At 47.3% G+C, this 26605-nt stretch overlaps 2 protein-coding genes across 6 annotated transcripts; one reads left to right on the forward strand and one right to left on the reverse strand.

Moving 5' to 3' along the window:
* On the forward strand, nucleotides 1–25269 carry LUBEL (Linear Ubiquitin E3 ligase). 4 transcript variants are annotated; one of them, XM_033465076.2, is made up of 20 exons: nucleotides 1–128; nucleotides 3161–3250; nucleotides 4152–4562; nucleotides 6094–6288; nucleotides 7103–7330; nucleotides 7640–8100; nucleotides 8893–10103; nucleotides 10719–10987; nucleotides 11107–11202; nucleotides 11611–11751; nucleotides 12191–12547; nucleotides 13101–13284; nucleotides 13809–21337; nucleotides 22112–22309; nucleotides 22381–22659; nucleotides 22730–22819; nucleotides 22910–23066; nucleotides 23381–23711; nucleotides 24219–24387; nucleotides 24900–25269. In XM_033465076.2, the coding sequence occupies exons 1-20, from the start codon at nucleotides 123–125 to the stop codon at nucleotides 24927–24929; spliced, it is 12432 nt and encodes a 4143-aa protein (XP_033320967.2). In that variant the 5' UTR covers nucleotides 1–122; the 3' UTR covers nucleotides 24930–25269. The 4 variants fall into 4 exon arrangements, with proteins under 4 accessions (XP_033320967.2, XP_033320966.2, XP_076381873.1 ...); XM_033465075.2 differs by lacking the exon at nucleotides 24219–24387 and adding an exon at nucleotides 24446–24614; XM_076525758.1 differs by lacking the exon at nucleotides 24219–24387 and adding an exon at nucleotides 24446–24614 and having other exon boundaries at nucleotides 13809–16447; nucleotides 24900–25064.
* On the reverse strand, nucleotides 25221–26524 carry LOC117217460 (uncharacterized). 2 transcript variants are annotated; one of them, XM_033465081.2, is made up of 3 exons: nucleotides 26181–26524; nucleotides 25939–26107; nucleotides 25221–25848 (listed from the first exon to the last, which is right to left on the reverse strand). In XM_033465081.2, exons 2-3 carry the CDS (start codon nucleotides 26025–26027, stop codon nucleotides 25251–25253), a joined length of 687 nt encoding a protein of 228 aa, XP_033320972.2. In that variant the 5' UTR covers nucleotides 26028–26107; nucleotides 26181–26524; the 3' UTR covers nucleotides 25221–25250. The 2 variants fall into 2 exon arrangements, with proteins under 2 accessions (XP_033320972.2, XP_033320971.2); XM_033465080.2 differs by having other exon boundaries at nucleotides 26291–26523.
* Nucleotides 26525–26605: the final 81 nt, after the last annotated feature.

Raw genomic sequence — 26605 nt, forward strand, 5'->3', positions numbered from 1 at the left:
TTCGGCTGCGGCAATGCAACAGCTCCTTGTAGACGAGCGCCGCCGAGCAGTCGGAAGCAGCCAGTACCGTGACGACCAGTTCCCGAGGAAAACCGGAGAAATCGCCTCCGCGAGGTCCCCACATGAATGTGAGTGCGAATATTCCTTTCACGAGTGCGTTATCCGGTGCATCGTGGCCGCCGGTAACGCTCTGATACGGGCCCGGAGTGCGGCTTTTGTTCTCCGTTTTGTTGCGACGCCCGTGGTGCATCGGCCTGGAAGTTCGCGCGGATCTTACGGCCCTCTTCCTCTGGGACGCGCGTCTTCCGAGCCCCTTCTACTGGCCCTTCAACGACCACATCGGACCCTGGGACTACTCGAATTCGTTACCCGAACGGGAACTACGCCCGCAGATCCGCCGCTTTTTCGAACGCTGTCTAAAACTTTGGTCTCGTCTTAGGGAATTTCTGGAATTCGGAGACATTCCTTGGGCCAGATATTTCTCGTTAAAATAGAAAAGCATAAATCTTTTCGGAAGTAGGTTAGTGTATTAGGCTGGGTCGTAAATAACTGGATATCGGAAAGCTATACAATAGTAGGCGATGAAGGATTCGAGTAAAAAGTGAAACAGAAGCTGCTTAATGTACTTAGCTTCTATTTTCGGACGCGCGGACCCAATTTCTACGAGGTTGTGCATTATGAAGTACACTTGACAGCTATTAACGCATCTGTCTGCCGTGTCTGCCTAATATGGAGGACGCGCTTGTTTGTACGAAAAATTGATTGCTCTTAGAAAAATGCTTTGAAAGGTTTTAAACCGTTTAAATTAACTTCGGTTCCAAGCGAACCACTTCGACTTCAAGGAACTTTTGGGGCAATCGCCGCGTTCGCGATGCAGCGCGCTCGCGTTCGATGTTTCATTTATTGTTCCGGGATGGAGATATTTATGTTTACGTTCTCGACGTAAATTTCGCCGATCTCTGGCCACGCTCGAAGCATCGGTGACGTCAAAAATTCGACGGGCGTCATTCCAGCCGAAGGGATCGAAAGCATCGTCGGCCGAGCCGACACGATGCAATTAGACATTGCGTAAAAGCTCGTTAGAGGCTTCGCGAGGCGGTTTCCCTTGTTCGAGAAGGCGATCGCGACGCGACGGTTCGACGGGAGCGGTGATTTCGCCGGTTTTACTTTCGCCAGGGGGGACAAAAGGCCATCGCGCGCGAACGGCCTGGCGATTTGTCGCTGCGAAACGCGGCCCGAAACACCGGCCCCGTGGCGGAAGTACAGCTGCGTGTCGCGCTCGCGGTGAACCGGAAGCGGGACCAGTTTGTTTACGGAGACACGCGATGCCCGACTGATGAGCAGACAGCGACGCTATCGCGGCGAAAGCATCTGCAGGCTTCTTTTCTAGAAAATTACAGGGGAAAACGAGTGTTTACGAGGCGTCTTGTTTCGTTAAGTAATCGAGGGACTCGCGGCCGCCGCGCCATGATGGCGAAGTGGGGGGAGGGGGGAGAGGGAGAACACGCTTTGTGAAACGTGTCAGTGAGACGCTCTCCGCCGTGTTTCGTTAATTACTCGCAGCGAATAATTAATCTCGCGACGCGTCGGGAACGATGTCGGAGCGGCGCGCGAACGCGAACGCGGCCAAAGCGCTTGTAACGCGAAATCCCGGCGGATGATCGATCGGCGGTAATAAAGCAACAGGGAACATTATTACATAGTTAGAAAAATGTATCGCGGAGGATCTCTATCGGCGGCGTATAGGGCTTGGACCACCTCCAACTTCTGCAGACTTTAGCAATTTCATCGAAAAATAGTGGCTCGTAAAGCGCAGCCGGCACCGATCCCCCCGGATCGCCATTTAAAATTATCGCGTCTCCACGCGAAAATTCCGATACGGTTTGGCCGCTTGAATGGGGCTCGGTTCTCAACCGTGATAAGCGGGATCGGTTTCTCGCGCGCGCGACGGGCGCGCGTTTCTAAATTTATAATTCTTGGGAATCAGGTGCTTTGTTTGCTCTTGCATAGGACAGAATAGCCGCATAGAACAAAAGAGACGGAGCCGTCGCGAAGAACAGAAGGGGTAAACGTTCTAAAGATACGTATGGCTCTAATTCGAGGTTTCTAATTCACGCGCGTGGAACACGCGCCGCTCGGCCGACTGGAACCGCGGATAGAATATTATTTTTCCGACAGGGGCTTTCCGTCGACGTTCCACAATATTATCGTTGGCCGGCCGCAGCGAACCGCTGCCCGCGAATAAATTATCATTTTTCTCGTTCGAACGCACGCTAGAAAAATATTCCGATATTGCATCGGCGCGAAATCCCGCGCGGACGTTCAGTCCGGTGCACGCGGAACGCTGTATCCGCGCGGGAACGTTAACGTAATCCCGATACAAACGTTGAATGAATGCGCGAGCATAACCCCGCGATATTTACGGATTCTCCGCATTCGTGTCGAGACCGGCAGAAATATAGTGTCGCGTGCCATTCGGCTCGATTTTATTTCGAGACGCGGAACCACGATTTTTCCCTCCCGTCCCGCATAGACGCGATTTCCGTCGCTCGTCCGCGCGATAGAATCGTCTAGTATGACGTCAGGCTTTCTCGAGGACCCACTCGAGAAATCTCGACGCGGCGCATCCTCGAAATTACTCGGCCACCTAATCCAAGGTGCGATGACATGAATTCACGCGCCGCTTGGCAGCCGACGCCTGCCAGCTTGTCTCAACGCCTCGATTCGTGGTTGCGTGTAAAAACGCGCCGAGCCGATAAACAATAGCCGCGCACGCACGCACGCACGCTTCTAGAATCGCAAACGGTGCACTGTTTACCAAGAACATTTAGGGCGACGTACACCGACTGACTTTTCGCTGGCCGGCCGACGAAAACGTTTTACAATCCTACGAAATATTATATTATTCCGTTAACGTCGGGAATTGTAATTTGTTTTGGGAAACGTGCCGCATAGTTGCGCAGATGTGATACATTGATTGCACTCGGCAGTTAAAGTATAAATATAAATGCGAGAAAATAGCACATATAATATTGAAATTTATGTACACACTCGCGTTTCTCACAGTTACGAGGCAACATGAGAAAATACGGTCTCAATTGTTTGCATACGTGCGAGTGTTGCGAGTTTATCTCTATGAGCAGGCGAATCTCTGTTGCAGAACCCGGGAGCTGAAAAATGGCGCCCGATGGCCATTTCGAACCCCTCGACCCGGTTGCGCATGGCAAGGTCCATGCCCCATTGGGTAATGGTACGTATGTACTGCGTCGTTGTAATTATGACCGTTTAATCAACGTCAGCGAATCCCGTACTAGTCATTTGTGATTAGGAAAACATTAGAGCCTTGGAAAACATTAGAACACCTTGGCGAACAGTGCATAAAGATACTGTGCTACTTTATCGACAATGAACTGTTAGACCGCGAATGTTTACTGTTCTTTATTTCATCTATACGTGTTTGTTGTAAGTGGATAAAATCCGTAATCTCGATAGAAATAATTTTGTTCAAATTCGAAACTTTTCATTGTTCGAACAAACACCACACATGTTTACTAATTTACTACTAGAAGAAACTATTCTCTTTGTCCCTCTCAATTCATTGTAATTTATTAATCTTAGTCTAGACAAATAATGGAAAGACTATTTTAGGAGCCATTAGCAGTCATGAAACAGCACATTCATAACAGAGACCACACTTTGACAGTCAATAACTTCTACAATATTATGTAACTTAGAATTTCGCAGACATTTTTAAAGAGTTAGACTACAAGATTCTGCAAACAAAAACTAATTAACCGTTTTAGTGCCGAAGAAAATTCATTCGAAATATTGTACGAATAAAATTTGAGTCTAAGAATTTATTCGAAATATTTCTCGAATAAAATTCCATTCGCAATATTACTCGAAACAAATTTCATTCGAAGAATTTATACGAAATATTTCTCGAATAAAATTCTGTTCGCAATATTACTCGAAACAAATTTCTTTCGAAGAATTCATTCGAAATGTTATTCGAATAATGCATAACTCTAATCTGTAACGAAAATAAGAAATAACGTTAAGACAAGCGCTATTACGCTGTTCACTACTTTTCTATCGTGTTTTCTGAATAACCCCTGGGACTCAAACGGTTAACGATGACGCTGTCGCAGGCCCAACAGCAGAAGGAAGCGGAACATCAGCATCAACGACGACCGCCGACCCCGCCGAAGGTGCCACCACCGTCGCTTTCCGGCGACTGTGGTGACCCCGACTACGAGATCATCGAATTTCCGACCCGACCGCAAACCCAGAACCAAAAGTCCTCGACGCCGATCGCGAACGCGAACAAGTGTGCCCTCTGCGGCACGAAAGACGTCTTCGCCCGTTGCGACACCTGCAAGGAGAACTACTGCGAGGCCTGCGACGACATGAATCACAAGCACCCAAAGAGGAAACACCATGTGCGCAGGAGGATCCTGACGGATCTCGCGACAAAAACGCGGCCGCCGCTGCCACCGAAAGGGGAGAACATGTCGAACCCACCCCCGATACCGCCGCCGAGGCGAAACCGCAAGACTCAGGTAGGATGCGTTCTAGCCTGAGGCTTTGATCCCTTTCCGTGAATCTTTCTTCCAGGACGATTGGTCGGCCTTAGGTACGCGCATCCTCGAGCCGCAGTCCTGCGTCGGGATCAAGGGGCCGGACACGATCGGAATCATCGGGAACCAGGTTGCGAGATACTGATTTTCCTTTGTCGAACTCGTCCCCTATTAATCATTTGGCTCTTTAGAGTTATTCGGTAATAACTGCGCTGAAAATTTCACGCGATTTACGGGAACCGTGGCTGCGTAAACGTTGCAGTCTCGCTCCGAAGGGATCTCATATCCAAGAAAATGTCTAAGGGAAAGATCGCCGCGGCTGGAAAAGTGGAGCAAACTTCCAGTATTTTAGCCGCGTGATCCAGATTTTGACGGCGCCGCAATTTATCCCTGCTAGGGATTTCACCCTTCTTATTTCATAGCGGAGATGCGGAGAAGCTGAAGCACTCCGCGAACTGCCGTTCTAAGTCACGATAAATGAAATCTGGGATTATTGCGACCTGATCGAATTCTTGATTCGCATTCGCGCAAATATCTGCTGCGCAGAGATAAATACGGCTGATTTTCCATGGAATTTTCCAGTCGCAACTTCGTCCGCCGACGATTCCGATCGTTCTCCACGTTGTTTGAGACACGCTCGTGTATCCTGTTCCCGTTTTACACGACCAGATTGTTGATTTCTAGAGAAACGTCACACCGAGGCAACGAAGATTTGTTAATAATGTGCGTCTAGCCGCAACAGATTTTTAATACACGTTACGCTGCTGCTCCGTAAACGAGCAGAGATTTTTAAATGTATATTGTCGTTGGTTTCTTGTCGAATACACCACGTTACCGCAAAAACACCACTGCCGTATTCACTGATCCCGTTCCGTCACTCTTTCACACAGCTCTTGCGACGAAGTAACGGGCGGGAAAAAACGAACAGGGACGTAGTAATTGACCCCGCGGGTCGCGGCAGGAATCATCCTGCGCGGAATCGTGAATATGGCAGAGCATGGTGAAAACACGGCGGTTCGATTTTCTCGTTACTATGTGCTACTCCGTATTTCCCGTACCGTTACTGGTACAACGAATACACGTTTCATCTACGTTTTAATACAGACACAGCCGATTCTTTTCAGCCGAGTACGTTTCTTTAACCGGACGCATCCGTCTACGATTTCCATACGAGTTGCGAAACCAATTTTTCGTTCTGTCCGTCGTCATTTTATTTTTGTTCACTAACGCTTTCTTTATTTACCGATCCAGCCAGCCGTCTAATACCGTGCGACGCTTCAGCTGCGACAGACACGCCACGACGGCGCAACGTGCTCCTCCGTTTCGATCATGATCTTTCTTTTCACCGAAGTTTATTTTGCCGATTTTTTGTACCGATTCTGTGTCACACGATTTCGTCACACGACGCCAACTAAATCCTGCCGTAGAACCTCCACAGTTACCGAGAACAACACTGCGAGCGGTGTTCGGTCGCAGCTCGACTGTGTAATAAAGTTCAGGTTTCCGCGCTTAGGCTAAATCGACGCAAAGCCAGGGACCCACGAATCTCTCCTTGATCGAGAGAGTCGGCAGCTTGAAGCGAACACTACCGAGCAGGCCGCTATCGGCGACTCTAGATACGAAAACGGTGTCGAAAACCATGCAGTCCGCGAAAGACGCCGCAGCCGATGGGTCCGGACCGGGCACCGACAAAATGTCCACGCTACAGGTAAACAACGACTTTCACCGGCCTCGTGGACGATCAGACATTTCTGCGTTGCTCGCGCATCAAATGGAATTTCGGTTTCGAACTGATTCGATAAAACCGCGATCAACGAAACGATATTTCGTAAACTTTTCGTAATATTTTAAGAAACAAATATATCGTTATCGAGAGCGCGTCATCCTACGATAAAAAGAGTAACATTTCGAGACAATGCCAGGCCACTTTTGTCTTATACCAGATCTTTTGTTATCTACATATCGGACTTCGATTATCCACGCATTTTGAACTCATCGTTTTTGTTAAAAATAAATATTATTTGCACCAATTTCAAGGCGCAACAGCCACACGGAAATGTTATTCTTCCGTTATTAATTTAAATGAACTGAAATGCACGCATATAAACTCATTTACCTTGTCTACTGCTTTAAATCGCACTCATTCATTTGTGTCGTAAACACATCAAATCAGCGGTCTAATAATGAGAAAAGAATGAGATCATTCTTTAAAAAAATATAACTAAGCAGAAGTATGCATTTGATACGATCAACACGTGGATCACCAACAACCCGGAACTAATTCGGCGAAGATTAACAAAACAGATCAGAGTATTGCTTCCATATTTAAAAGCATTAGCGCAATGAATAGATCCGATAAATCCTAGCAAATCGCTGGTAAAATCTTCGATGATACTGCTACCAATGAAACGTTCACGCAAGCACGCGGACACCAAAAACGGCAATCAATGTCTAATCGTCTACGAATAGCTGTAGAATGACATATTTAAGAAAGAAGGAAACAAAGAGCTGCGTCTCTTCAGGAGAGATACAGGAAATACCAGGAAGCGATGCGTGCTCAAGATGCGACCAGGCGGAGGCATACTTCCGGTGACATTTCGAGAGATCCGGTAAATTCGAGGCCGCTGAGTATGGGCAGTCCAAGACCAGCGCCACCAGTGCCGCCGCCGCCTCCCCCTAGATCAATGATACAGTCAGCGAGCGTTTGCGATTTATCGTCGCCGCATATGTGGAATCCTGGAATGCATCAGGTAATTAGCGTTAAATATATTCGACTTTCAGATAGCCGCCGACGCTGCAAGCCGCGGAATAGATCCTTATGACTGGACTGCCGATCCTTATGCATTCCTTGCGTACGAAGTTTTAAATTATGCTTTCAATACGGTCTCGCTGAAAAAGAAACATAGTTGCAGGATAATTACCCGGTCCGGTCAAGGTTCTGGTCCAGATTCAACTGCTCTACCTTACATTTTTTTTTACATATTTTCTTGGCGAACTGTCACACAAACTGGAAGAGAAAATTTGCATAGATAAAATACTCGAGAAAAACAATTTTCCAGGCCCAATCCATGGCTCACCTAGGCCCAGGGGGCATGCCGATGATGTGGTACCCGCCGACTTGGGACATGACCATGGGCGGCTCTACGATGAGCCTTAACCACCCTGCGATGTGGGGCTACCCCATGGGCTACCCTCCATCCCAGATGCTACCACCTCACTATCCAAGCTCGCTCTCGAGGCCGCACAGTCCAGCGAGAAGCATGAAATCCAGCAGAAGATCCAGGGCTGTTTCACCGTCGCCGAGCATGAAGTCCAGGAAATCGTTGGCCTCTAGATCGCGATCGAGGAGATCGCAGGGATCGCCGTCCGATGCGAGCTCCGAGGACTCCGGAGACTCGGACTTCGACGACCGACTGTCTCGCAGCTCCAGAGGCACGAGACGGGGCAGTATGTCTAGGAACAGGCAGAGGAGCTACCACGAGGACGATGGCAGGAGTCTGTTGGCGAGGAACCGTTGCGAGTAAGTTGACAGCTGTGCTCATTTTGAAGGCCGAAGTTTCCACATTCGCGCTCTTTTACTCTCCAACAAACGATTTATCCTCGAAGCAAATGATTTAAGGGCGGGTTCCGGTCTAGGAGGCTAAAGGGGAGGTCAGTTTTAGGATTCTTTTTGTAACAAAAGTAAATAAGATGATAATCTGAGGTTTTCGATATTTAATTAGGTATTTTTTCTTTTTTTCTGGGCAATTATGTAAGTTTTCATTTTTTTCTAATTGTGAAGAATAAGCGAACCTCATTCTATAGAGGTTATCGAAAAAAATAAAATATATTCTTAAACTGCATTATATTTCTGCGACGGTGATCAATGAAAGTGTTGCAAGATTCTTCGTTTTATTATTTTAAAATCAATCACTTTTTTCGTCAATTTTCCACAATTCCGCATTCCTTAAAAATTAATAAATTTGGAGAAACTCGAGATATTATAGAATCACTGTCTGCAGAATATTATATTCTTTAAGCAAACAATTAAATTGATCCTAAATTATAAAATCCTAATTGATCTTAAATTGATCCATTAGTTTTCAAGATATTGTCGCACCGGTTAAAAAAATGACGTAGCGAGAAAAAGACGTATAACCTTAGTAATTTCTGGAATTTCGACATTCCTTTTAACCACATATTCTTGAATGATCGTAGAAAGTAAAGAGCGAAAGAAAAAAGGTCGACTTCTTTAAAGTCCTAGACCGGAACCTTTCCCGCTTAAAACCGGTTGTCGACCGATCGTTGTATCAGCATGTTTGGTTTTGTTCAGGCGAGTGATGTCAGAGGAAAGGGTGCTAAGCACCGAAGAATGGTCCGAGAGCCCGAGCAAACGGCACTCGAGGAACTACGAAGACCTCCCGAAAAACACCCTAAACTCCCGACGACGATACGACCAAGACGATCGCAGGGTATCGAGGCTGGATTCCCGGATCGATCGCGTCCAGAACGGCGGTTACAGAGATCGTCGAAGACGAAGCACGGACGAGGAGTCGTCCGACAGGAGATCCACGGTGCCGACTCGATCCAGAGTCACCAGCTCCTCGGACGATCACTTCGACAAGGTGGAAGCCGCGCCAAGAAGAAGGGACGACGAGCCAGTTCCGAGAAGAGCGTCCTCCGTGCGCAGGGACGTGGGATTGGAGGAGTTCGATAGATCCTCACGGCGAGATTCTAGGCGATCCTCCATCGACAGCGACATGCAAACCCCGAGGAAAGCGCCTTCGCGAGACTCGTCCTCCAGGAGGAACCAGGAAGCCGAGAGACTGGATAGAGAAGAAGAGGAAGGCGTATCGCGATCGGTCACGAGAGCTCAGCGAAGTCGAGATTCGTCGCGCGATCGGGAGATGCTGAGGAGAGAAACCGTGAGAAGGGAGGCGTCGTTGGAGGACACGGAGAAATCTGTCAGGCGAAATTCCGAAAAGGCGTCCTTCGAGTCCGACAACCAAAGGAAAACGCCATCTCGCGAGCCTGATCCTAGAAAGCTCCGGGAGAGCGCGGGTCGAGAGACTTCGAGGCCGAGCAGCAGGAACCAAGAAGCTGAAACTAAGCCGGTCGAGAAACGAAAGGAGGAGAGTCCTCGGAGGAAGGAGGACCAGGTGGTCAAGAGCCCGGAAAGAAGAGTCCCCGTGGAGAAAGAAGCTAAACGCGAGAACGAGAGTGCTTCGACCAAGGACGCCGCGAACGAGTCGAAGGTCGCCATGGAGATACCGAAAGAGGAATGGGCCTGCGAGCATTGCACTTTCCTGAACAACGAGAAGGACCGCGTGTGCGTGGTCTGCTGCAAGACGAAAAGCAGCGCGTTGCCGCCTAGCCCCGAAGACACCCAGGACGAGGGCCCCGTGAGCGAGCCGCCGAAAGCCGAGTCAGGGACAACGTCGAGCATCCCGAGCGACCCTAGCCCCGACCTCGAGAAACGGGCGAGCCTGTTAAAGATCTCGAACAGTGAAGAGAGCGGGGACAGTGGCTCGGCAAAGAACAAAGGTAGAGCTAGGCGCAAAATCAGCTTTTCCTTCGGTACCAAATCGCACCAGTGACCATGGCCCCCCTTGTTGCTGCCCCCGATCTCCGAGTGTATCTCCCTTCTGTCCCTAGTCCGCGAGGCGTTCAAGGCGTGTTTCTACGTTGGACGAATCTTCTCTGGTCTCTCCCTCTTTCTTTTTTACAAAATTGCGCTGGAACAGAATGGATTATCCCCGTTGTCGATGTATACCCTTGGACGAATAATAAAGAGACATGCACACTGTTTCGTACGCAAAGTCCACTGGAAACCGAATGCACAGTCGTATTTGAAACGAAGCCTGCCATCCTTCTCTCGGCCATGTCTTCTGATGCGTTATTATTCATTCAAGAGGAGCTGCGTTTCAAGCACGACCGTGAATTCGGCTGGTGTTCATTCGATCCTCACGGACGCGCCACTCTGACCGATCCCGAACCACGCGAAGATCGGGTCAAAGTGGTGGCCACGATCGTGTCCCCTCTGTTGGAAACGTCTTACCACCTTCTCCGGAAGGTGGTCGCAGGGTACTTTGTGGTACGGAACGCTGTTCACGCCGCCCTGTTCGCCCTGTGAATGACGAAGTGACCTTGAATTTGCAGATACCGCGAAGCTGGAAGAGCCGTCTGCGGCCGTTGCCGAGGACACGCACCCGAAATCGCCGTCGGTAGCGAAAGACGCGTCGTCATCGATTCGGAACGGTACACCGGCGACCATTGAGAGCACGCAGGACGCTTCGGTCGGCGCCGCTGAAATGAACGGCGAGGAGCGCGACGCGACGTCAGCAAGACGACCGATGCTCGCGAAAATCCCGAAAAGCCAGTCGGTTTCCACTGGAACGTCCCCACCGCCTCAGAGCATTTCGACTCAAGTAAGAAACTGTTCCGAAGGAAACGTGCATTGCAGCTGCTAGCGGTTTCTCTTCGGAGCTGCCGAACACCGGAGCACTGCCGAACGCGATAAAACACTCAAAGAATGGTCGATTTTTAGACGTACGACTATCTTCCGGCTAGGGGAAACACGGGGCTCACGAGAACAGCGTCGTGCTCGAAGGGGCTGCTCTACTACGACGACAGCGACGTGGAGGTAAAACGTTCGGCAAAAGATGAAACCGTAACCGCTGTCCAACTCGTCGCGAATACAAATATCGGAACGAATAGCGGAAAAAGATATACGTTCGGTAAAAGAAGTACGCGATGAAATAAAGAACCACGCGCTCGCCGGCCGTTCCACTTTCCTCGAATTTTTTTTTCAAATCCGCCGCGTATCAAAGGCAAGGCTCGCAATTAAAATATCCCCGGTTATTTTCAAACTCGTATTTGGACCGCGTTATTGGCCGGGCCTTTGATAACTTGGCGAAGTCTGCTCGAACTGTGCCGTTCTTTGCGCGAGCCAAAAGCGCCCTTAAATTTTTAATGGCGCGGCCCGGAAGCACGATGGCGCGCGGCTAACGAACGGTTTAATGAAAGGAGCCATTCGGAGCGTTTGTTTCAGGAGCCAACCAGGTTCGCGAACAGCCCGGACCTCTATCCGCGGAGTCAGGAGCAGTTTCTTCAGCAGCTGATCGTCGGCGCCGGCAGGGATCGGACGCGCCGGAATTCGATCGACTCCAGCCATCTCTATTATCGTTCCAGGGTAAACTTGCCTGTCCCCCGAGAGCCAACGGTTTCTAATCCCGCCCAATCCACGCTCTGCTTAACCGTTTTAATCTGTAATCGACGTTCGTTTGAAGTTTCCGTAGCCTCGGTGTGAACGTAGGCAGGATCGCAGCCCCTGTTCACCGATCTTGTTCACCGGCGATCATCTTTGCTTCCGTAGACAATGATTATTAATATCTCTGTGTCTGGTTTGGTTGGCGAAAGAATTAATTCCGATAGTTCACCTCCTATAGAGCACACGTAACACAACCGTCGCCGTTTGTTGTCGTCATCATTGGATCGAGGGCAGCTTACGACGATCCAACCCTTCCGAACGATTCTCCGCTGTTCGAATCGTCATGCATCGCGTTCCCTTCGCTGTAGACTTTATTTAAGGGGGTTAGTTAGCCGACCGATGAATTAATTTCATGTTCCAGGAGCCGAGCCAGTCTAGATTCCTCGAGGCGGGCCCTAGTTCCCAAGGAGTTTCAACGTTGACGCGGCAAGGCTTAGAAATTGTCGAACTTCTGCGAGAAGCCGAGAGGCACGGTTACTCTACCGACGACGTTCAGGTGGCTTTATCGCAGGGCGCTAGCAACCCCATCGACTGGCTGAAGGCGCAGTGGCCCCATTTGGTGGAGACGGTGCAACTTCTGGCAACTACTCAGGGAAAAGAGCTGAAGGAAAACAATATCGGTGCGATCACCGCCGCCGAGGCGAAGGAGGCCTTAAGATTGGCCAAGGGCGACGTCTGGAACTCCGTCGCAGTCGCCGTACAACGTAGACAGCAAAAAGTGAGTACTCTGCTGCAAACACGGAATTTTCGGCAACAAACCTCGAAGAAAAATTTATTGGCTGGATAACGTTTTATCCTTCGAATCGGCAGAATTACCTGTCACTTGCTCCTCAGAAATGGTTCTACAGAAGGTTGCTATTCATCCATTTTACAGCTTAATTTCACTAATTATGCCTTGTTAACAATTTATCTACATGTCAATGAGATTGTCAATTATTATTCTACACTGAAACGGAAATCTTAAACATTTTTGTCTACGTAATAATTCGAAATTAAATTATTTATGATATTAGAATGACTTGTTGTCAACAATTTATTAGGAGGTTCTTGAGAGTAAATTGCAGATTCCCAAAGATTATATAATCATCGTCGGTAGATAACGCGTTGATATGTCAAGTTGGCAATGTAACGATAGGTACGCGAAAAATTTCGTAGAAAATGGATCGATATCGACGGGTAGAATCCGGTCAGGAGCAAATATGTAAGTTCTCCGGTAGGCCTGAAGTGTTCCGAAGTTTTCGCTGACCCGGAATTCCGACTGACTTCCACAGTGCGAGGAAATAATGAAGAAAGGCAACTTCGCGACGGCGGAAGTTGTGAAAGCGCTGGAGAATAACGCCGGTGCCGAGGACGCAGCTTTATTCGAGCTACAAAAGAATCAGCTCAAGCCGTTTTTGATGAGGATCTGGGGTCCTCCGGTTGGGGTGGAGAATGACGAGGCTGCACCGCGGGAAGGTCAGCGAATATTTCACCTTAGAAGAATAGCGATGGCGTTCCCTCCGCGGCATCGGAAAGCTTTTGACCGGGCCGATGCTTTTTTATCGCGGGTCCCTTAATATTCCCCCTTTTCGCCGTGGAAAATGAGAGGTTCGATTCATAACGAGAGGAGCCGCTTAAAAAATAACTGGTTCCATCGAGACCGAGCGATCTTTTAATCTGTCTGGACACTTCGGCAACCAAAAAAATCGCGCAAATTGCGATTTAAATTCTCAATCGGGCAGCGCTAACGTGACCCTCGAATTGAATTATCGAGACGCAACCAGAGCGCCGCGCAGAATTACACATTTCTGCAAATCTCTGCACAAAAAATCTCGGTCATATTTTAGATTCTTCGTATTTTTTCATTTTGTTGTCTATACTTTGAATAAATCTTTGTTAGACGTTTTCGTTTACTTGCCAACTTTGCTAGTCGAAAAGGAGGATTGTTAAGCGAGTTCGTAGTTTCGGGCAGCTATAATCATCGTGCATCATTGTTCTAGATGCGGTCGGTGGTGGTACGGGTGTTCCCGAACAGGTTTCCAACGTGTCGGACTCAGAAGCGCGGAAGCAGGTAATGTCACCAATTGTTGAAAATTTCGTGGCGTTGCAGGCCGACTTTCAAAAGCAACTGGCGGCCCTCAGACAACTGACCGATAACTGGCAACACGATAAAGACCCCCTGAACACACCCGGTAATAAGCCTGATAATCTGTATGAAGGTAACGCTGATGACCGAACCGTTCTAATCGATAAAAATCTGGTCCCAAGCGCCGTACAAGACCTTGATGTAGCCGAAGCCCTAAAAACGCTGGAGAATCGACACGCGATCGGCCCCAACAACGATTCATTGCAAACGACCATAAACGAAATTCATTTATCTCCTAATCCAAACAATACCCTAGTTCAAAACCCAAAAGCATCTGCCGATATTATTAATCAAAATGAAAACGCGCATGTCATCGTAGAAAAGAAGGAACAAACCTCGGACGCTACGGACAGTTTACCGAAAAACGATCGATATAGAAAAGAAGTAGTTGAAGTGATTTTAGATCCTGAGAAAGAACCGGAGACCAAAAATCGAAATGAGAAAACAACCCCGGTGAATATAATCGATAAAAAGGAAAAGCAAACCTTGAAAACAGCAGAAAGTTTACCGAAGGACAATGAAAGGAAAGAAAAAGTAGTCGAAACGATTTTGGATTCTGATGAAAAACCGAAGATCGAAAGTCAAAATGAGAAAACATCCCCGGTGAATATTATTGTTGAAAAGGAAAAGCAAACCTCGAAAACAACAGAAAGTTTACCGAAGGACAATGAAAGGAAAGAAAAAGTAGTCGAAACGATTTTGGATTCTGATGAAAAACCGAAGATCGAAAGTCAAAATGAGAAAACATCCCCGATGAATATTATTGTTGAAAAGGAAAAGCAAACCTCGAAAATAGCAGAAAGTTTACCGAAGGACAATGAAAGTAAAGAAAAAGTAGTCGAATCGATTTTGGATTCTGATAAAGAACCGAAGATCAAAAGTCAAAATGAGAAAACACCCCCGGTGAATATTATTGTTGAAAAGGAAAAGCAAACCTCGAAAATAGCAGAAAGTTTACCGAAGGACAATGAAAGTAAAGAAAAAGTAGTCGAATCGATTTTGGATTCTGATAAAGAACCGAAGATCAAAAGTCAAAATGAGAAAACACCCCCGGTGAATATTATTGTTCAAAAGGAAAAGCAAACCTCGAAAACAACAGAAAGTTTACTAAAGAACAATGAAACTAAAAAAAAAGTAGCCGAAACGATTTTGAATTCTGATAAAGAACCGAAGATCAAAAACCAAAATGAAGAAAGAATTTCGGTAAATATCATGGAGGAACAGAAGAAACAAATCTCAAAAACAGCAGAGATTTTGCCGAAGGACAGCGAAAATAAAGAAAAAATAGTCGAAACGATTTTGGACTCCGATAAAGAACCGAAAAATAGATCCACTAAAAATATTGATGAAACAGACAATGAAAATTTAGTGTCCGCGCAGCATGCTTTAATCGGCGATTCGAAGAGCAGCGACGTTCAAATTTCCGCGACGAAAGTAATCAAAATGGAAAAAGAGCAGGCTCCAAGACCGTTAGAAAATTCACTGCAGGACTTCGATGCTGCGAAAGTGGAACAAACGATTCCTGATCCTGATAAAGGGACGAAGAATCGATTCGCAAAGTTGCCAAAGGAGAAACTCGAGACCGAGGACAAAAGTAAGGAAGGTGCGGTAGAAAAAACCGGAACAAACGCCGAAGCAGATAAAGTATCGGCGGGAGTAGAATTAAAAGTACTACAGAATTCGGAGGGAAATAAAGAACAAACGAGGAGGTCAACTTCGGAAGTAGTCCAGAAGGAGAGCAAAAAAATACTTCCGCAGGATGTAGAAACTGAAACCGCGTCCCAAGAAACTTCAGGTCCCGGTGCAGAGGCTGCGGAAGCAAATGCGGGATCTCTTTTACCTGGAAACTCGAAAGTCCCTACAGAATCGAGCTCGTTACCAGACAATTTCCAGCAAACAGCAACCGAACGATCGAGCACGATAAACGAGGAAAAATCGCAGAACGAAACAGTAATTAACACGTTGAAAGACTCTGTCGAACCGCGAGTGGCAGATGTTTCGGGAGCAAAAACACCTGACAACGAGGACCCACCCAACCAGCCGAGCGAATCGCACGAAAACCAACCATCATCGCCGGGACATAGCTATTCGTGTAACGTTGGTGAAGAAACGGTGCGAAAAGGTAACGAAACGCAAGTGGCCACTGTGGAGGCATTGATATCCGTGGTGAAATCGCTGCCGGAGCAACTGCTGGGCCCGTTCATGTCGGCGATGCAGATGTTATCCCCGAAGAGATCCGCCGTCGTCGACCGGTCGAGCGAAGCCGGTGTTGACGCGGCTGTCAAAACGTTGGTGAAAAACGGGAAAGAGGTGAAAGAGGACTCGAAGTCTGCCGAAGGCAAAAGCAAAGAGGAGAACGACGAAGACCGCGCGAGACTTCATCCTGCGGAGAAGATTGCCGGTGATAGGAGAGACGCTGCGCTCGAGACAACGGAATCTGCGACGCCAGAAACGACCGCGACGGTCATCAAAAAGCTGCGAGAACTCGAAACGGTACGTAGATGCGAGAAAGACGGCGACGTTGTCCGAACTAACGTGAAAGAGGGGATAATAACGGCACCAGAAAACTCGGAGGAAGCGAAATTTGACGGTAACGAGGTCTCGAAGGATCCGTTGAATCGGGACATGGTCGCTGCGATATCCCCGGCCGTGGAGACAAAAGGTGCAGTATCTGGGAACAATGTGGCACAAGTAAGTTCGCAAAAATGCACGAAGGAAGTCGCGGGCGACTCCATCGACAGCGTCGAGCAGCCGGTGGTTGCCGATCGTGTGGAAACGGAGGACTCCGAGCGAACAACAGGTGAAACTTTGGACGTCGACGCGAACATGCTAAGCACCGATTCACCTCATCAACTCGAGACACGCACAGGGAACGAAGAATCATCTGCAAAGGAAGCGAACGGCTCTTCCGGGAATAATGCTAAAGACCATCGATCTAACAATGCGAATGACGATTCAGCTATTAAGCATAGTTTAACGGGGCATAACGAAGTCATTGACGCGCTATCATTATCAGACGAGACGTCATCTTCATTGGGACGTGACTCGGAAACATTCGATCGTGAATCATCCGACATGCGAACGCATAACATCGAAGTTCAGAGCAGCGATGATAACCGTGTGCAATTGATTGGAACTGGTAATAAAAACTCCGCGGAAAATATACTCATCGCGGAAATTGATTGCAGTGCTAATGATTTAACTAATTCCTGCGTAACACTCGCGACCTCGCTTCCCGTTATCGAACCCCTCGTTCGCGAACCGTCTAAAGTCGACGATCGGATTTCGAGAATTACTGGGAACGGAATTTCCGAGGACGCCAGAGTTCTCGTTGAAGTTACCGATGAACCGAAAAATGTTGCGCGAAGTTCTGTAGATTCCAAAGCCGTCGAAATTTCAGAGGCTTCGATAATCGATGCTCGCGAAATTATTGAAAATCCGGAGAACTTTAAAGCGAAAGTTTCTAACGGAGTTAAATGTGCTCCCGAGATTTCTGTACAGGCCGATGCATCGGAGCCCGAAGTTTCGGAAAATTTTGAATCTGCCTCGGAGAAAATTTCGACGGACAGTGAGAACCTTGGCGAAACAACGCCCGGAACATTAGATACTAAAATTGTAGAGAATCTCGGAACCGTTGCGATCGAAGCTCCTTCAAACACTAAAAACGTTTTCGAAATAGTTTCCCAAGACCCTAAAGCTCCTATGACTGAGAAGTTCGAAAACTCCAAATTTACCGCAGACAAGGTTTCTAAAAATTCCGAAAAGCTTCAGACACAAGTTCCTCAACACCCTGAAAACGTCGTCGAACAAGTTCCCCCGGATCTGGGAACCGTTGTGAACAAAGTTCCATCGGACACTGAAAACGTTTTCGAAAAAGTTTCCCAAGATCCTAAAGCTCCTATGACTGAGAAGTTCGAAAACTCCAAATTTACCGCAGACGAGGTTTCTAAAAATTCCGAAAAGCTTCAGACACAAGTTCTCCGACACCCTGAAAACGTCGTCGAACAAATTCCCCCGGATCTCGGAACCGTTGTGAACAAAGTTCCATTGGACACTAAAAACGATTTCGAAAAAGTTTCCCAAGACCCTAAAGCTCCTATGACTGAGAAGTTCGAAAACTCCAAATTTACCGCAGACGAGGTTTCTAAAAATTCCGAAAAGCTTCAGACACAAGTTCTTCGACATCCTGAAAACGTCGTCGAACAAATTCCCACGGACCTCGGAACCGTCGTGAACAAAGTTCCATCGGACACTGAAAACGTTTTCGAAAAAGTTTCCCAAGATCCTAAAGCTCCTATGACTGAGAAGTTCGAAAGCTCCAAATTTACTGCAGACGAGGTTTCCAAAAACTCCGAAAAGTCGCAAGAAACGCCCGTGAACTCTATGCTCCCGGTCGAAAAGCTTGCAGAACTTCCCCGAGAATCCTACGATAGCGCAACTTCCCCAGAAGATAGCGAAACAATTGCAAACAACGTTGCTGAAAAAGCAGCCGAGGATTTCGAACGCGTCGTTCATGAAATTCCGATCGATCCTGAACCCGTTCACGAAATTTCGGAGAACTCTGACGCTGTAATGCAAGAAGCTTCCGAAGATTCCGCAGTCAGTAATCAGAAAACTTATAACGATCCGAAGCTGGCAACCGAGGAAATTTCGAAAGACCGGGCTGCCGTTGTTCGCGAGATATCCGAGAGTCCCAAAGTTTCTAACGAACCGCAAACGCTTCCCCCTGAGATCTCCAGGTCCCCGCTGCATGTGCGCGAAAAAGTGGAGCAGCCTATCTCCGTTGCATGCCACATTCCTCAGCCCGCTGATAAAATCGATACCCGTCCAATAATTTCCGCAAGTAAGTCGCTCGGCACCGACGGGAAACCGGGAAGAAGCGAGCGCGCCGTATCGATGTCCATCGACGGAAACAATGAGGTAACGAAAGACGAGCCAAAGAATGATTTAAATAAAGCAAAGGCAGCCGAGGATCTGGAGAAGGATTCAAAGAACGAACATTCTACGGCCGTTCCGGCCGATCGAAGCACTCCAGCGTCTCTGGATCCCTCTTCAATCCCAAACGAGATCGTCGCGAATAAAAGCCCCGAGGCACTCGCGGATGTCGAATCGACGATTTTAACTATTTCGAGTGACTCTCGTATTATTGGTCCGCGGCCGAACTTGCATACTCCGGACACCGAATCCGTCGTTAACAAGCTAAATTCTATGGGCGCCAACAAAATTCCAGAAACTCTTGTCGATCCTAATGATATTGCCGATACATCGGCAAACATGTTGACGTCCGCCTCGAGAACAGAAATTACGCCGGCTGCACCGGATTCGGTAACTTCTTTTAACAAGCTCCGGGTCGCAAAGGATTCGAATAACAACGGGTCGGAGCCGATATTATCCGAAACGGAGGCGGCCGAGTTCGAAGACCGGAAATTACAAGATTCGAAGCAGACAAAGTTGAGCGTAGCTAGTTTCAAAGTGATCGACTGCCAGCCTGAGATCATAGAGATCAACATAACCGAGTGCCCGATGATAGCGGTGAACGAATGCGCGCCGATGATGAACTTGGAGAAGGTGTCCGAAGTTGTGCCGGCTGGGGAATCGGTCGAGTTTACCGCGAAACCCGAGATCGAGACGGAAGAAGCGATCACGGAAGAAAGGTTGAAGAGCGTTGGGAACAACGAGGACGCAAACGAGATCGAAGTCGTCGTTGAAGCGCCGATTAAGGAGAGATCGAAGTCTCCCGGCAAGAAGATCTGCAGGAGGAAATCGCCGGTGAAGGTGTTGAGGAAACCGACCAGCATACCGAGGCGGAATTTCGGCAGGGTGAACCCGAAGGGGGCCGGGTCGAAGGGCGCCGCGCGTGCGAAAGAAACGGCGGCGGAAATAACTCGCAAATCGATCCCGGCGAATCAAAGAGCAGGGAAAAGGGAAACCGCGACAAAGGGAGACACGAGGACCACGAAAATCGCGTCGAATATTACGGCGACGAGCAAAACGAAAGTTGCGGCGGGTCAGAAACAAGTTCACAGGAGTCCGGGATTAATTGGCTCGGCGGCGGCCACGGAAAAGAGATCGGCGATCCTGAAAACTCTATCGAGGGGCTGCGAGCAGATTAAAAAGTCGATTATACCCGGTTTGTCGAAGGACAGAAACGCGGGGCCGGAAACCGTCCAGAAAAAAGAAGAGAAACCGAGAGGCTCTTTTCTGTCGAGGATCCCGGTGTTTACGGCGAGGCGGCGTCCGCAATCTGCGAAAAGTTCGCAACCTTCCGTGGGACTATCTGGCAGTTTAAATGGCACCGCGGCGAAGCCGACGAGCCGGCAAACTGCGGGCGAAACTGGTTCATCGGGAAACACTTCGAAGATGGAGGCGAGACAGAATATTGGCTCCGATAGAACCGACACGGATTTAGCGGGCAGAAAGAAGGACGTTGCGAGGGACGCGAACGGGAATAATAAAACGAAAAACGTTGCGAAGCGAGTGGAAGCGCCTGTGTTGATCGAAGAAGCGAACGATGGCTCGAGCGACGCGGACTCGAGCGAAGAGTACACGCGAGAACTGGAAGAGTACTCGGACGTGGAGGTCTCCTCGGACTTCGAGAGCGCCGCGGAATCCGAGGTGTCCAGCACCGACAGACAATACTCGGATCATACCCTAGACAGCATGGAGGAATTAACGGACGCCGAGATCCGGCTGCAGGAAACGATCAACGCGATAAAGGCAAAAATATCGGATTCCGAGACCGAGGACACCGGAAACGAGTACAGCGACGTGGAGAGCCAGAGAGATTCCGATTCCAGCGGTTCTCTCAACGACAAGGTAGATTCTAATAGCGTTGAGACAGACGATCCGTCTTTGGAGGAAGAGAGACCGTTTGATGATGCAGAGATCGATGGGACGTCCGACGAAGATGTAACTTTGAAGGCTGACGACGTTAACTTGAAACAGATCCGGGCGAGGACTGACCCCGGAAAAAAGAAGTTAGAGGAGAAAAGAGGTTCGCAGAATTCAGCGAAGTCTGTCAAAAAGGAGAAAGCTGTGGAGCCTACGGCGGCGATCAACTTGAACAAGACAAATTCTAATGGCGCGATGGAAGAAAAGCTTGCTAGATCTAAGAAGAACGAGGTCAAGGTTGAACGTGTATCGGATTCGAAGGCTGGGCCGAAGATAGCGAAACGCGTTAACGAAAAACGGATGAAAACGAATCGCAGAGCTAGCACGGGCAGTGATAAGGGGGTGGAACAGGAAGGGGCGCCGAGAAAACGGTTCTCCCTGGTAGCCAGTTGTATACGTCGGTTCGAGGGTGAAGAGAAAACGGAAAGGGAGTACGTGGAAAGTACAAGCGGCTACGTGAGGACGGGGGGATGTCCCAAAGCGGAGAGGGAGGTCAGTAAACGTCGGTTGTCAGAATCACTGTGTCGGCCTTTGCCAATGTCTACAAACAGCTCGAAATATGAAGCAAACGAAATGCGAGACCGGGGATATCCAAGATGCTCCCTAAAGTTTTTTTAACCCTGTTTTGATCGTAGCTTGTGTTAGACCGTTTTCGTAGACCTTGTAACTGGGGTAAGTACTTCGTCTCTTCTTATCGTGGCTAATCCTGCTGCCGAGGTGGCATACATATTATTGGAGCCGGGAAGCTAGCTTCGAGGTTTGTATTGTGCTCTGAGATAAAGATCGATTGTTCGATGCTAACGGCTTAGGGATTCATCGTTATGATACATCGCCGCCTATTAACGCATTAATACTTCCAGCATAGTCGAGCCCGCAATTCACCTCATGCTTAACAGTGTAACATTAATATTCCGATCATTGTCGGTCGATGTTGCTGTCGAAATTTCAAGAGCTCGTTTCTAGACGTTGGTGTAATCTTTTCTATCGTTCCTCTGCATGGTTTTCCTCCCCGATTTCTTCATCGCTCGCTGCGCATCAATCTATTCCGAAGTCACTAGCAACCAACGAACGAACACATTCGTATAGCTTTATCATTCCTTCTTACACCGAAGAAGAATCTTCGATACTCGCAAGTGTCGACGACGAAATACGTCTGCTCTTTCTCAAGTCGGACGTTACGTGTATTAACTTTAGTTCCCGTTAAAGGGTCTTGATCTTTGTTTCAGGATTACGCTTTCTAACGTGCGATTAATCTTGAATTCGCAGAGAATAGCACGTCGTCTATTGGCCGAGGGCAAAGCGTCGAACTACGATGAGGCGGAAGTCGCTGCCAGCTTGTTGGCTCTAAAGTTCGGTGACGTGGAGGCGCTTCATGCAGCCAAAGAGTGTTCCAGCGTGGAATCGGCGCTCGCATTTTTGCAACAAGAGTGCGAGCTTTGCACTGGACGCTTCGCGATGAGTCAGGTGAAGAGAATCGCGCGGGTATCTGGTTCGCTATAAAAATGAAGAGATCAGAGCCTAATTTTCATCCTCAGATGGTATCCATGCTGAAATGCACGCACCGGTGCTGCAACGAATGCGCGAAGAACTACTTCACGATCCAGATCAGCGACAGAAACATCACGGACGCGGTTTGCCCTTACTGCAAGGAGCCAGAGTTGAAGGACGCCAGTCAGGACGAAGTGCTGGAGTATTTCAGTAACCTGGACATCCAGTTGAAAACGCTTTTGGATCCACCGATTCACGAGCTTTTCCAGAGGAAGCTCAGGGACAGGACGTTGATGCAGGATCCTAACTTCAAGTGGTGCATTCAGGTACTGCGTCCGTTTGCATAGAGATATTCGTTTCACGTAACGGGTGAGTAAAATAGATCGTCGATTTCAGTGTTCGAGCGGATTTTACGCGGACCCGGATCAGAAGAGGCTGATCTGTCCCGATTGTCGATCGGTTACCTGCGCCTTTTGTCGGAGACCGGTACGTGCGAGTGTTGAAAATTGCGCGGAAATGAAACCCGCGTTACGCAATACGCACCGTAAACATCTAAAGCGGCAGTTTCATTTTCAGTGGGAGAAACAGCATGAAGGAATTACGTGCGAGCAATTTGCCGCTTGGAAAGACGAGAACGACCCGGATAACCAGGCCGCGGGCTTAGCCAAGCACCTGGCGGATAATGGCATAGACTGTCCGCAGTGCAAATTTCGGTACTCCTTGTCACGGGGAGGTGAGATCTTAAAGCAACATTCCCTTTCCCAACGACGCGCGCGGTGTGGGTTTAAACGCTCGCTGAGAAATCTCTCACCAAGAACGAAATCGCTTAAATTCCGCAGACTCTGCAATATTAGGTAGACCTAGATGACGAATTACTGGCCGACAGCCAATTTCATAAAGATTGGTCTAAAATCGACTTCTGCAGAAGTTCTTTTTTTCAAATTGCAAGACTAGTAATTTCTAAAACACGAATGAAACGATCCGACTAAACTATGGAGCGTTAAAGCAATATCGGATGGAAATTGATAAAGTTCATATTTGGCGCAGGTTGTATGCATTTTACGTGCAGCCAGTGCAAGTACGAATTTTGCTGCGGCTGCGGCAAAGCGTTCATGATGGGAGCGAAATGCACGATCAGCCTGTACTGCGCGAAACTGGGCCTGCACGCTCATCATCCGCGGAACTGTCTGTTCTATCTGCGCGATAAGGAGCCCGCGCAGTTGCAGCAGTTGTTGAGAGATAATGGAATCGAGTACGACACAGAGGGTCCGGCCGGGGAGCGCAAGTGCAAAGTGCAGTTGCAGAAAGAAACTCCCACCGGTGTTGTGGACGCAGTGTGCAATTCAGACGTCGTTGAGGGACACGCCGGTTTGTGCAGGTAATTCCTCCCTCCCCAGCTCGGAACTTTGCATGAGTTGCCTTTATCAAAGTAGTCTCTTCAGCGGGACGGTAATGTTACAATTAAAGAGATTACAAAAATTTCTGGCTCCGTAATTACTACGATATTGAAGCGGTCTATATAGACTTCGCGAAAGAAACACGGATAATGAGCCACTTAGGCATAGACAAGCTAGTATCTTGCTATCTTTAGAACCGCTTCGTTCTTGTTCTCTCTCCAAAGGATACTTTCAAAAGTCGGGCAAAGAACTTGCACAGTTCTCTCCGTTTCGTATGTAAGCCGCGTTCTTTTGAAAACTATCCCAACGTTCCGTCAGCATCGCTGCCAGCTTTGTCAGGTTTTACATTTGATAAAGTTGGATAGCTCGCGGTAGTCTGGATTCTCTAAAAGTATAGTTACACTTGCACCGAAGGTTTTAACCCCTTCCTTCGGCACACCTTCACAACCACTCCAGTCGTGCCCTAACGTAGACTTCCGACGTTCAAGGATACATTACATCGAATACCTAGTCCGAACGATTCGTAAGGCCCAGTTGGAGCCACTCTCGTTGCTAAACGTGGACGATCTTGAAACATGCGCGAGACGCGCCGGTTTGAAGTTACCCCCAAACTGGTACGGTCGCGACCCGGAACATTATAGGAGGGACCTCAGCCAGGTAAACGAAGAAGATTCGTGCACAGCACGACTAAAATTGTGGGTACTTTTCCCCGCAGGCAGCACTACGTTGAATACTTGGCGGGCCTGGTACTGAAGGGCAAGCTGGACCCCGTGGCAATATTTGACTTGAACGATGCCAAACAAGAGCTGCGCCGCCGGGGAAAAGTTCCCCCTGCGAAGGACCAGGAAATGTCCGAGCGGGATTATCTCGAGGCGTGCATTCAGGTGACTAACAACTCCTCTCCTGTACCTCCTAGCCCGACACACTGACCGAATTAACAACATGAAACGCATGAAAGTGGACCTCCGCGCATGACTTTCGCAACCGAAAATTCGCGTCCCATCGAGCAGTCTCTAAAAAGTGAAATCGAGTACAGAATCCTTTAGAGTCAAATTTTCCTTGCTTGAAAGTGTAATGTATTCCTTTTTCTTTTACCTTGGGAAAAAAAGTTGCATGAGTTAGGTTGCATTCATGATCGCTGGGGAATGCAGCGTTTGACTCTGTTCCAGGTTGTACGAAAAGAGATTCCATTGGAGTGATGGAAGGACCATCGGAATCATACATTGCACATGACGCTCTTATGCTCTCTGTGCACGTGTTGTATAGTGTATTTATTTTATTATACGGACTGCGATGTAGAGACCTATTTGCAATTAAAGTGAAAACAGATTTAACGTTGTGTAATATTTAATGCGAAGAAGCAATATTGTTTTCAAAGATGAATCACAGGTGTTGTTAAAGGAATTATAATAAAAGGATACCAAGTTTTTTGTAAATGAAACGGATACGATATTTTTTATGTTGTAAGTAACAATTTATAGTGGTCACGATATTTTATAAAATATTTTAATAAATCATCATCAGAACTCTGTTAAGAAACTGTGCAGACTTTTTCCTTTGTGAGGCGTTGCACCATGGTTTACAATATCTTTTAATCGATTTATATTTAATTTTTTTAATTTCTGAGTTGGTGTAATAAAATTTGTAGTGCTTCCTACTTTCTTCGTAGCTGTTTCTTGTAATTTTATCGTACCAGTTTCCATACTTAAATTTCCAGGAATATTTAAACCCGCAGTTTTATCCTTGATCCTCTTCTTCTTACGTTTTTGCGATGCTTGAACGCTTTCATTATTAAATTTAGGTAATTTTTTTCTTGGTGGTTTATCAAAAGGTATCCTAGTACTTTTTAAGCATACCGAACATTTAATTATTAAACAATTCATTTTACTTTTTAAACATTTCTGCACTAAACTTTTGTGAAATTTAGATACAGGTTTCTTATAGTTATCCATGGAATGTATAATCTTTCTAATGGATCTGGAAAGTGGCTTGCCTTTCGATATCCTGATTCTATGATCTATCGTATTCCAAAGTGATCCGCAATAAGGACACATCACTGATGGGCCAAAATTTTTCAATGGCATTTTCACTTTTTGGTTAAATGTTCTACATCTTTGTCTAAAATAAAAACATTAAGCACAAAATTTTAATAATTTATCGATTCAAGTATGTGCAGATTCTGCATAAGCAAAAACATTTAAAGCTTACATATAATACGTTTGTAAATTCACACTCTGAGAACAATTCAATTTCGTAATAAACTGATTTACATTCCACAAGTGTGTTATTTTCTCCATGTTAGATATTTATAGATACATTATCGGGAAATATATCAAATTCCTGTTTCTGCTTTGGAAGATACTTGGACAAATTTAGGCTAAAACATACAATTCATAGATTTTTCTAAAATTTAGATTATTAGTTTGAATTACACTAAAATAGATACTAACATAAATGATTCAAACTTAAATAACTGATTCGATTTTTCAGAATAAAAGAAAGCAAACACAATATCAATAGCTCTTCTAATTACTCATTGATCCAATACATGAAAACAAACCAGTGACAGTGACTCATCCGTTCGGAAGCTTCGTAAAATATAATCTCGTCCCGAGCAGAAACGATCGAATCGCTTTGAAGTGTGTCGGGACAGCGATTGATAAAGGCTGGTACTATGTCCTCTGGATAGATTACACAGATTTGCATTAAAAATTGTTGATTTTTGTCTGGGAAAAAAGTGAAAAAGAATAATCTCAAAATACGATCACGTCAGAAACATCACGAACTATTGAATAACAGTGCAGCCAACGTGCGAGGACGACAGAGCATCTGCAGAATTCCTAAACCAATCTGTCGGAGGTCGCCGGTATCTTAA

Source organism: Megalopta genalis, chromosome 12 (assembly GCF_051020955.1).
Source record: "Megalopta genalis isolate 19385.01 chromosome 12, iyMegGena1_principal, whole genome shotgun sequence".
Lineage (NCBI taxonomy): Eukaryota > Metazoa > Arthropoda > Insecta > Hymenoptera > Halictidae > Megalopta > Megalopta genalis.

Coding starts and splice junctions, on each gene's coding strand:
- LUBEL (XM_033465076.2), top strand. Junction 12,548..13,100: donor TACAACGTAGACAGCAAAAA/GTGAGTACTCTG, acceptor TGACTTCCACAG/TGCGAGGAAATAATGAAGAA. Junction 24,388..24,899: donor ATAGGAGGGACCTCAGCCAG/GTAAACGAAGAA, acceptor ACTCTGTTCCAG/GTTGTACGAAAAGAGATTCC.
- LOC117217460 (XM_033465081.2), bottom strand. CDS start 26,027: ATGGAGAAAATAACACACTTGTGGAATGTAAATCAGTTTATTACGAAA. Junction 25,849..25,938: donor AATTTACAAACGTATTATAT/GTAAGCTTTAAA, acceptor TTTTTATTTTAG/ACAAAGATGTAGAACATTTA.